Below are 11509 nucleotides of genomic sequence, written 5' to 3'. Positions count from 1 at the left end.
ATATCAACTAGTGTTTAAAAGATAATTATTATAATTTATAAATGATAAAAATTTTAAATCATCAAATCTATTAAAAAGTAAAAAAAAAATGTTTTTTTTTATTGTTTATATAAAAAATTACTACATATAAAATACGAACAAGTAATATTATTTTTACACTAGCAATATTTTAGAATATGGCCTATACTCAACTTTCCTTATAAACTAACTGATAAAGATACACTTGCATACGAGGCTCAAACCCAATCACATATGAAGATAAGGTTTCAACCCATAAAACCAAACATAAATATCACTTGTGTTATTCTCTTCTGTTCAGTGAGTTATCATTTGTTATGGCCAAAGCTTCAAATTTGGTGTCTCCAAGGATCTTCAATTCAGTTTTCAATCCATGCCACCAATCCAACACCATCAGGTTGCACTCTCAGTTGAATTCTCACAATCATTCCAACAATGCCATTGCCTCTACCAAAAGAAATGATAACTTTCACTCTCCATTGGTAACTAACTAACTAACTATTTTTTTTTTTCATTCTTCATTCTTCACTACCTTCTCTTTAAGTTCTTAACCCTTGTTTGTTTATTTGTTTCTATGCGTGCTTATGTATCTTGAATATGTTGAACGGTTGATTATTAGTGTAAATTTGGGAATTTGATACATTTATAATTCAATAAATCTGGTAATAAATTGCATACAAATTAATTGAGTTATGAATATTCCAAAATTTACAAAGTGATAGATATTGTGAAACAAAGTATCATCAAAATATATCTTAATAAGTTGAGAGTACAATGAAGCAAGGTTGCTTTTTCAAGCAAATTGGTCACCTTAAAAGATTCAAATTTGTATCCTAATAGTGTATCAAAGTTGATATCTATGATATATATACAGAGCAAAACTTGTAATACAAGGTGGTGTCTTCCATCTTCTCTTTTTCTTCTTCATATTCTGAAGCTAGCAATTGTGTGTGATCAAACTTAGATTGGCAAGAACACAAGCAGGGCGACTCGTCGCCGGCTGATCACGATATCACCAGGTGACGGCAGATATCATGGGGATTGGACAAGCAACTACCATGTATCATTGCAAGAGCTGCAGTTACAGGATTTGATTGAAGATGATAATGATCAACACAAGGATGCACAAGTATTCATCAAACTCAACATCCAAAAGGTGGTTCCATAGTATTTCATTTTAATGTTTGACTAGCAACTTAGATTCAAATTTGTTACTGACATGGTATTGAAATATGTTTAGTTTATGTGTTCATTATTGACCTAGAATTCATGCTCCAAAATTTTCAAATTTAGTTTGATTGGTCACTTGTCAATGCTTGTGCATGGTAATGCCAGCATGCTAGCTTTGGCCTATCAGTGGATGGAAGAGTTATGACATCATTCACTAGAAAGTGTGGCACCTGTTGTTCCCCATATTGCCAACAGGTATTATTTCCTTTCATATGAATCTAGGTTCACAATGTGGCTTTTTCTTTCCTTGTTTTTTTTTTTTCACCCAAATTATTATGCATGGATCATTGTTGGTTTTTATATTTTTTATTGCAGTATCTTTGATATTATGAATTTGATCTCTACCCTCTTCTCTTTTCCTTTTATTATTTGAGAAAGTTCTATTAGAGATATAATAATTTATGTATTTCTTCTTATAAACTTAAATTTTTGGAAGAAGTAGTTCATGATATGGTATCAAAACTTCTATGATCTAAAGGTTTAGACTTCGATCATTATTAGTTAAAATCTCAGCATAAAACTAACAAAAAAGAGAAAGAAAACCTGTACAAAATTTGCGCAAACCCAAAAAGAAGCTCTTGCACGAAGGGACGTGTTAGAGATTTAACCATTTATGATCTCCTCTTATAAATTTAAGCTTTTGAGAGAAGTAGTCTCATGACAAGTACAAGTCATGCTTACATCTACACCATTTCTTTCCCCTAGCTGAATAAACTCGATCCTTACCAACTTATATTTAGGTTTTGGTACAACTAAGGACAAATATCTCTATGAATTTGGTAGAATGAAAATTTCATATATTATTTGGCTCCTAAAGTGTTTTCTATTCTATATGATGACCCCATTTCTTTTTTGATGATCAAAGATTGACGCAAACTTTAACGTATGGGTTCTCATGGCAAATAGAGATAACCGCAAGATGCAACTACCCGAAATTGGTGGTGATCCTTCTGTAAGTCTCTAAATGCATTGAGTTTCATCATTTCTGCATCTCCCATTATGCATATAAATTTGAAAAGCTTGCTTTGATTTTTTCCTTCTTTGCAATTCCAAAACTTAGTAAGACTTTTCAAAAGAATATAAGATTTTATTGTCAACTTCAGGTATTATCTATGTTGTGACATACTATGCTTTTAATGGATACAGCTTTTACCACCACTATATTTAAAGATTAAGGCGGAATCATTATGCCTCATTGTGCATACTAATTATTCAATCATTGGAGGCATTCGAAGCTATCATGCTTCATAACAACAAAACAGCAAAAGTACCTTGTCCATCGTTTTCAGATTCAAATATGATTAAGGTCAATCTAACCCAGCTAATCTTTTCAATACAGGTGATATATGTCAGACCAGGATCTGAGGTTAATTTGGATTCTCTTGTACAAGATGCTATCAGGCTAAACTCCACAGTAAAGGTGTGTTCATTAGAATTTCAAATCATTATAAGTTCTTATTTTAGAAGCTTTAATTTCTTTTTTCATGTATTAATTTGCAGGATACTTGCTCTGAGTTGTGCGAGAAATCTGAGGGTACAATACTATGTAAGCACCTCCAATTTTCAAAAAGAAAATATTGAAAAAACTTAACAATGAGGCCACTGTTTATTGCTTTTCAAATTTTCTTAACCTTTTTTATTGCTGTCATATACATACAAGAGTCACCATGTAAAATATTCAACCAAAACTAATGAAAGTTTGTTTTGATTTTTCAGTTTCAAGTGGACAAGGTCAGGCCTATGTTGATAAAAAGTGGTTTTCTAGATTACTGGAACTGAAGAAAAAGAAAGCAAACTCATGATTTATACAGCATGGAAATTAGAAGTTCCTTGTACATAATAGTCAGTTTGCAAATAGCTTGTATGTATAAGTAACGACTCATCAACAAAATAATATCACTTTTACTTAAATTTTGCATATTGATACTTCAGATGGTGGATATCATACTCTAAATCCTTACATTTAGCCATGAACATTTTACTCTCATTCATTGTAGTGAGTCAGCATACTTGAGATTGAAATTAACTTCATAAATTCCAACTTCTACATTTCAAATGGCACACAAGTTTTTGCCATAGGAATTTTTATCCAAGGAGGAGATATTATTGGTTTGCTATCTTCATATAAAAAATGTTAATAACTTCAAATTCTCAATAATTGTCATTACCACAAAAAAAATATGTAAATAATTTCAGTGTTCATCCATATTGATTACCAGACGAGCTTTTAGAGAACATGATCCACAGGGAAGAATTACTGATCCTGGCAAAGAATCATTGTTCAATATAGATATTCTACTTTCATCCCTCAACAAGGAATACCCCATTTTCTGCAATTCCAATGAGTCTATAGAGAAGTAATCTCCACATCTGCACTGATAAAACAGTTCCAATGCTTCTCCGTCATCTTCATTCATCATATCCTCTAAGCTTAAATCTTCTGCAACATCAACAGCTGAGACATCACGCCTTGAACTTCGGAGCTCACTATCATAAAATAAACGAGAGCTTGAATCGCCAAGAACTTCCCACGCCTTTTGTACTTTGAGAAATCTATCTCCACTAGTTTGATTGCTGCCGGATGCATCAGAAGATTTCAATAGCTTATCAGGATGCAAACTGAGTATGGCGGAGCGGTAACTAGCACGGATTTCTTCATAACTTGAATCTTCCTTGACATTGAGAACCTTATAATGCGTTTCATGAATGACATTCTTGTCCAGAAGCATTATTATAGACGTTAATTTTTACTCAGAAAGGCAAGGTTATCTGCATTCAAGAGAGAAACATCAGCAACAAGGAAAATGAATTCTCTGGTTTGGAATTCAATTAAATATTATTGTGTGGACAATTTTCAGATCAATGCTATTCTAAATTCCATTTTGACATATTTAAATCGATATTGTCGTTAATGTTACCAGATATTGTTCTCACTTCTGATTGTGCAGTATCCATAGCTGAAAACTTGCATAACTTCTATCTTCGCAAGCGAATGATTTAAATAGGATTCCAAGGAACAAGAGGAGAAAGAAATCGTACCGTATTATCACACGAGAGTCTTGATGTTTCTCGATTCCGATCGGTCACTGCCTCAACGGAATGTATCGAGTAATTGCAACAGAATTTGGACAGAAAAATGTGAAGCTCTGAAACCCTAGAATTGCGGAGGTGACAAAGGACAAAAAAGAAGCCGAAGTGCACAGTTCAATTAAAACGCACAGCTTCAAACCGGCGAGGCGGCGATGGAGTTGCTCTATTTTGGTCAACTCTGTTCTGCCATTTACAATTGTCGATTATTCTAAACTTAAAATATTTTAATTGAAATATATATAATATGGTTGTAAAATTAGAATATCTAAAATATAGGAAAAATTGTATAACCTAATTTTGTTTGACATGAACTTCGCATTCTAAACTTAAAATTGTATTTTATTCTTAAAAAATATGATATCACCAATTAATTTTATTCTAAAAACGCATAAATACTCCATGCGTAATGTATTTCTATATGAAGAATGCTGGGGTTCACAATTTTGATGTTTTATAATCATCAATTGGCCATCAATAGTATTTTTAATGGTTTGAAATTACATCTAATGGTAAAAAATCACTCACTTTTATTTTGATGGTTAAATATTAGCCAGAAAACACAATTTTAATCCTATAAACTATTCAATTTTTATTTGGTCCTTATTTTTTTTCCCATTTGACAATATATATCACACTATTCCTTTTTCTAAATAAATTTTCGAAAAATATAAAATAAAAATCCAAAAAAAAAAAAAAATTAAAAAAAAATAAAAATAAAAATTCTAAGTTGCATTGTAATAGGCTAATAGCAATTGGTAAGGAGGAAAAGGAAAAGATTAGAACAAAAATCCGCAGGTAAGGGATATACTATTGGCCTAAAATCCCATAGTAGAGACGAAAGGTTGGCTTGATTTATGGCTTATGATATATTAGACTTTTCATTTCAACTTGTGAGAACCATGGTACTCAACAAAACTTGTGTCTCTCAGATAGCGAAAGATAAAATTGTATCAAACAACTCGGATGATTATGGCTCTGATAGCATCAAAGATGACTAATACTAATAAAATAATCACGAACCACCTAAAGATAAAGCATAATACAGCACCCTTCTTTGCTATATGTCTGCTGCAAGGAAGTTACCGGCCAGTGTAACCTGTAAAAGTATGATGAACACACTTTTAACAAATGCTATACTAGAGAAGTGAAACCAAACAGCTGAGAGAGGGAGTGAGAGTACCTTCTCGCCCAATTTGAAGGGAGGAAGCCCCTTGTAAGGACATGTACCGCATCTGAAAGCATCCCCTAGTCCACACTGCACAGACCCAAAAAATTTTGAACACAGTGAAAAATTTTCTTTGAACTGTCTGCACAGAATGTACAGACAGCAAAGCACACACACATTACATGCAATTAGATATACTCTAAACGATTATGAACAGTAAAACTGTATATAGCAAAGGAAAAAAAGCCATACATTTCCACAAGCTGATTGAGGATTATTGATCTGTTCTGCAGTTAATCCTAGCTTTACTGCTTTTTCCTCTTCTTCAGCCCTCCCACATGTGCAATTTTTACAGGCTTTTCTTGTACTTCCAATTTCACAATCACCTATTGGACAAGTATGTTAGTTAATAGCCTAATGTATTAGTGTCCTAATAAACTAAGGACAACAATTATAAAGTAAGCATTACTAGGTGGAAGCTGGGGTTTCTTTAAATCTTCTTCAGTCAAAAGACTATCCTCATCAATCAGATCTGAGTCTACATCAATTTGCACTTTAGGTGAATTCTTCACCACTTTCTTCAGTGCAAAAGATGATCCAACTTTCCATGAAGGCTTTTTAGCTTTGATCTGCATGCAAGGCATAACATACCAACAATTAGAATTTGTAAGACATTCATCAAACTCAATCAGAAAAAGTCAAAAAGGAATAATTTTACATGCCACATGTCCAATAGTCAACCCAAGAGGCAATAGGAAGACAAAATCAGCAGAATACAGTGAATCGAGATAAAATTATATATGTTGTGATAAAAAGAAGAAAAAATGTAGTTGAAATTAAATGTGCTCGATCCAATGACTTGATGATAATAACAGTAGATCAGATTTCAAAACCAATCAAGAATTAAATCCTTGAAAAACAATGCATGTGTTACAGTCTATCACTCAACACATCCACCATATGATTATACTGTATTCCATTTTGTAAACTTGAGAGAACATATGAGTAAATTAACCTGATGATAAATAAGGGACAGCAGCATCAGATACAAGATAATTAACATACCCCAGAGAATCTGCCTCCTGATAGGACAGTTGATTTTAATTGTACAACTTGAGCTTCTATAAACCCAGCCAACAATAACTTGCTCTGAAGATCAGATATAATCTGTAAGGACAAATGTGGAAAATAAGATCATGCATAACAATATAAATTTACCCCAAGTAGAACTAAGCCTGTTTTTACCGTATCAGGTGAACCTGCAGCAGACTGAGATGACTTGATAATGAGAGTTGTTCCACCTGATTTCAACACTCTCAGGCCTTCTTGAACCAGTTGGTCCATAGGACAATCAAGAGACAGCCAGATTAAAACCACAATGTCTACAGAGGAAGATTCTACTGGCAGTTTGCCTGCAGTATGCAATAGATGGTTAAAAAAAATGTCCTACTCCCCTACTCCTACTACACTACAATATAATCAAACACATAAATGTACAATAAGATTTTGGATTCATCATATTGAAGGGTTCCAAAAATGCATGCTTTAGGAATCGATAATAAGCATGCACTTGATCTGAATTTTTCTCATAGATGAAGCATATTTAGGCTTAGGTTCCCCTACTTGAATGAAACTTGATACCCAACAGAGTGCAGCCAAGCATTAAAAAATCAGTTTCAAACGTTATTACAATGGATAAAGCTGCTAGCCTCTAATTGTTGAAGCATCAACCGAAACTAATTGGTATAGAAACTTAACTAGCATATAAACTCCTTGAATACAAACAACACATAACAGCACCATTTGATACCAAAATCTGTCTAGAAGATATATAACCAAGCTTTTACTTGCTGTATTCAAAGTTAAGGAAGATGCACACCGTAGAAAGTACAACTTTTTATTGATTTATAAATTCATTATATTTAAAAAGCAATTTAAAACTGTATGGTGTAGGACATGCTATATGCAAAATCAGCTCTAGTGATCACCAATACCCCAAACAAGAAATTCAAAGAAAGGAGAGGGAAAATTACTTAGTGATGATGCAGATGTAACCACCAAAGGATCATATTGCTCAGCCCCTTCATTTCCAAGTTCTTTAATGGCTTCAAATACTTGACTTACAGGAAGAACTGCTTCATCCGTACATGCCAACACAGCAACGCTAGTCTTTGTAGCATCCTAAAATTTGGAAATTAAAATCGCTCAGTATGTTTTAATTTCAGCATCTTCTCTCTTACCATATGGGGAAAAAGGTAGGATTTCTCTTATCAAGTGAATAATTACTAAGAGAAAAACAAAATGGAATGACACCGAAGGAATATTGGGAAAATAGAACATCTGTATTCATAAAAATACTACTAACATATACTAAACCCCAAAGTTGAACAATTAAACATTATCAAAATGCATGAATAACAACAAACAATTAGAAACTAGCTACATGTTTGAAAAAAAAAAGAAAAAAATGAATACAGATTTTTCTTATATTTCATGGTAAGAAAAGAAGACCGCACACACACAATTACGCCTTATGTGAGTTACAGAAAGAAGCAAAAAAGGCCTTTCACCATAGCCAACAAAGAAAAGAACTGAATTAAAAACCCTAGGAATCGCAGAAGATAAAAGGAAAAGAAACTCGAACAATAGTGTAGCAGCTCAAAATCTTATACACCGACTTGATGGAGTATATGGATGTTGGCTACAACAATCAAAAGAGAAATCCACAAATAATTAAGAAACAGAAATAGTGATTAAAAAGAAGTACGAACCATTGCAATGAGATCTTGAACCAGAAGGAAGCAAGAGGAAGAGAATTTAGAAGGTTCGAGAGTTGTGTTTGTTTCCCCCTCGATTTGGAACGCAGCAAATCTTTTTTTATTTTTTCATTTCTGAAACATGGAGCGGGTATTTAAAGGGACCGGTTGAGTACGTGGAATGCCTAATGCCCAACCACGTGCGTATCACGTGATCACATCAATTTGCACGGTTTCGGCCAGAAAAAAACAGTATTCCTATGCTAAATGGTTCAAACTTTAAAGTTTAGAAGGATATCGTGGAAATTGTCCTCGGTTGTATGGATCTGGATATAGCTCTTTAAGAGGAGAAACCCACTTCCACTCCAGAAAATCTCAATGAGGTTAAAATAGAGAAATGAGAGAGATCCAATCGAATGAGCATTATGATCATGAAACGCTCAATTCCTGAGGCGTTTCGGGACTCAATTACTGAGGATAAAGATGCCAAACAGTTCCTAAAAGATGTTGAAAAATTCTTTACTAAGAATGAAAAGGTGGAGGCAAGTAGTCTTTTGAGCAAACTTGTCTCCATGAGGTATAAAGATAAAGGGAACATAAGGGAGTACATTATGGAAATGTCTCATCTTGCTTCAAATTTGAAAGCACTAAAGTTAGAGTTGTCTGAAGATTTACTCGTGCATTTCATTTTGATTTCCCTTCCTGCACACTTTGGACAATTCAAAGTGAGTTATAACACTCTGAAGGACACTTGGTCCTTAAATGAGCTTATATCTCACTGTGTGCAAGAAGAAGAGAGGCTACAGCAAGATAAGACTGAAAGTGCTCACATAGCTTCATCTTCTCAGTATAAAAGAAAGCGTAATACCACTGCGGATGTGCCTTCTCAGCAGAAAAAAGCTAAGAAACAGGATCAAGTTTCAATCTGTTTCTTCTGTAAGAAGGTGAGACACATGAAGAAGAATTGTACCAAATATGCCACATGGCGTGTAAAGAAGGGTATAATTCTTACTTTCGTTTGTTCTGAGGCTAGTTTAAGTTATGTACCTGTTGATACTTGGTGGGTAGATTCTGCTGCTACTACTCATGGAAATGTTACTATGCAGGGTTGCTTGTGGAGCCGACCGCCAAGTGATGCTGAAAGATACATCTATGTGGCAGACGGCAATATAGTTGCAGTCGAAGCTATAGGAACCTTTAGATTATGTTCCACGAGTGGATTTTACTTTGATTTATTAGAGACATTTTATGTACCGTCATTTAGACGGAATTTGGTTTTTGTTTCTCGTTTGGACAAATCAGGTTATTTTTGTTTGTTCGGAGACAATAAAGTCAGTCTCTTCTATAATTCGAATAATATTTGCTCTGGTCATTTGGTGGATAATCTATATAGGCTTGACTTAAATTCCTATAATAATGAAATACTACAAACGGGTACAAAACAAAAACTAAATGAAAATTCGGCATCATTATGGCACAAGCGCCTAGGTCACATCTCTAAACAGAAAATTCAGAGGCTCGTGTGGGATGAAATTCTTGGACCCCTAAATTTGGCAGACTTTGAAGTCTGCATTGAGTGCATAAAGGGAAAAAGGACAAACGAAAGGAAATTAGGTGCCGAGAGAGCTAAAGATGTCTTAGAACTGATACATACCGATATATGTGGCCCATTCCCTACTGTCTCTTGGAATGGACAACGGTACTTTATTACGTTCATAGATGATTACTCTCGTTATGGGTATCTATATTTAATTCATGAAAAGTCCCAAGCCTTGGATGTTTTCAAGTCTTTCAAAGCTGAAGTTGAACTTCAACTTGAAAAAAAAATTAAAGCTGTCAAATCTGATCGTAGTGGTGAATACTACGGAAGATATGATGGTTCAGGTGAGCAACGTCCTGGGCCTTTTGCTCTTTTTCTAGAGGAGTGTGGTATTATTCCGTAATACACCATGCCAGGCAAACCTAGCATGAATGGTGTTGCAGAGCGAAGGAACCGAACTCTTAAGGACATGGTGAGAAGTATGATTATTCATTCATCATTGCCTGAATCACTCTGGAGAGAAGCCTTAAAGACCGTTAATAGGGTGCCAAGCAAAGTAGTTAACAAAACCTCATATGAAATTTGGACTGGGAAAAGACCTAGTATAAAGCATTTGCATATTTGGGGATGTCCAGTTGAGGCGCGACCTTATAGGCCGCATGAAAGAAAATTGGACTCAGGAACAATTAGTTGCTACTTTGTTGGTTACGCTGAGCGCTCACGGGGGTACAAGTTTTACAATCTTGCATCAAGGCTATTTTTGAGACGGAAAATGCGAGATTTCTTGAGGATGTTGAGTTTGGGGGGGAAGAAAATATTATGAATGTTGCTTTTGATGAGGATTCTGTAACTGACAATGATCAGGCCTTTGTATCTATTATTGTTCAAGACACAGTTACAGTACAAGAGCACAATGAGAATCCTACTGTAAATCCAGTTACAGTACAAGAGAACAATGAGAATATCGTTGTTGCTCAAGATACTGCTACAACACAGAAAAATAATGAGAATCCTCCTCAATCCCAATCCATACAGCAAGCTCAACAACCTCAAGAAGTGTCATTAAGGAGATCCAATAGAGAAAGGAGAAAATCTATCTATGGTCTCAAACAAGTTTCCGGTCAATGGTATCACAAGTTCATCAAGTCATTACCTCATGATTTTGAGGTAAATATAATAGATGAGTGTGTATACCGCAAGTTCAATGGGAGTAAATATATCCTTTTGGTCTTACATGTTGATGACATTCTACTTGCCAGTAATGATATAGGCTTATTGCATGAAACTAAGAAATTTCTATCGAACAAATTCGAAATGAAAGATCTTGGTGATGCCTCTTTTGTATTAGGAATCGAGATACTAAGAGATCGCTCTCAAGGTATTCTTGGATTGTCACAAAATAACTATATCGAAAAGATTTTAAGTAGATATGGCATGAAAAGTTATAGACCAATGGACACACCCGTAGCTAAAGGAGACAAGTTCAGTCTCAAGCAATGCCCTAAAAATGATCTTAAGAGGACAATAATGCATGATAAACCTTATGCATCAGCACTAGGGAGTTTAATGTATGCTCAAGTCTGCACACGTCCCGACATATCATTTTAGTGGGAGTGTTGGGTAGATACTTGAGCAATCCAGGCATGGATCATTGGATAGCTGTTAAACGCGTAATGCGTTATCTGAAGAGAACAAAGGATTACATGCTTA

General features: G+C 34.5%; 3 protein-coding genes and 1 long non-coding RNA gene across 7 annotated transcripts; 2 read left to right on the top strand and 2 right to left on the bottom strand.

Moving 5' to 3' along the window:
• Positions 209–3193, top strand: LOC107628725 (large ribosomal RNA subunit accumulation protein YCED homolog 2, chloroplastic). Of its 2 annotated transcripts, XM_016331306.2 has the most exons (7): positions 209–500; positions 983–1174; positions 1354–1443; positions 2114–2200; positions 2588–2668; positions 2749–2794; positions 2965–3193. In XM_016331306.2, exons 1-7 carry the CDS (start codon positions 336–338, stop codon positions 3048–3050), a joined length of 747 nt encoding a protein of 248 aa, XP_016186792.1. In that variant the 5' UTR covers positions 209–335; the 3' UTR covers positions 3051–3193. The 2 variants fall into 2 exon arrangements, with proteins under 2 accessions (XP_016186792.1, XP_016186791.1); XM_016331305.2 differs by having other exon boundaries at positions 2588–2794.
• Positions 3222–4592, bottom strand: LOC107628727 (DPH4 homolog). 3 transcript variants are annotated; one of them, XM_021118058.1, is made up of 2 exons: positions 4167–4292; positions 3222–4017 (listed from the first exon to the last, which is right to left on the bottom strand). In XM_021118058.1, exon 2 carries the CDS (start codon positions 3975–3977, stop codon positions 3441–3443), a length of 537 nt encoding a protein of 178 aa, XP_020973717.1. In that variant the 5' UTR covers positions 3978–4017; positions 4167–4292; the 3' UTR covers positions 3222–3440. The 3 variants fall into 3 exon arrangements, with proteins under 3 accessions (XP_020973717.1, XP_020973718.1, XP_016186793.1); XM_021118059.1 differs by having other exon boundaries at positions 4183–4291; XM_016331307.2 differs by having other exon boundaries at positions 3240–4017; positions 4288–4592.
• LOC110269934 lies at positions 3952–4434 on the top strand. Its single transcript, XR_002358790.1, has 2 exons — positions 3952–4064; positions 4197–4434. It is a non-coding gene; the product is annotated as an uncharacterized LOC110269934 (long non-coding RNA).
• Positions 5179–8409, bottom strand: LOC107628728 (anamorsin homolog). Its single transcript, XM_016331308.2, has 8 exons — positions 8275–8409; positions 7537–7684; positions 6749–6915; positions 6569–6670; positions 5973–6132; positions 5756–5889; positions 5519–5593; positions 5179–5434 (listed from the first exon to the last, which is right to left on the bottom strand). The coding sequence occupies exons 1-8, from the start codon at positions 8275–8277 to the stop codon at positions 5396–5398; spliced, it is 828 nt and encodes a 275-aa protein (XP_016186794.1). The 5' UTR covers positions 8278–8409; the 3' UTR covers positions 5179–5395.

This window comes from Arachis ipaensis, chromosome B03 (genome assembly GCF_000816755.2).
Source record: "Arachis ipaensis cultivar K30076 chromosome B03, Araip1.1, whole genome shotgun sequence".
Lineage (NCBI taxonomy): Eukaryota > Viridiplantae > Streptophyta > Magnoliopsida > Fabales > Fabaceae > Arachis > Arachis ipaensis.
This window is presented reverse-complemented; position numbering and strand designations above follow the sequence as displayed.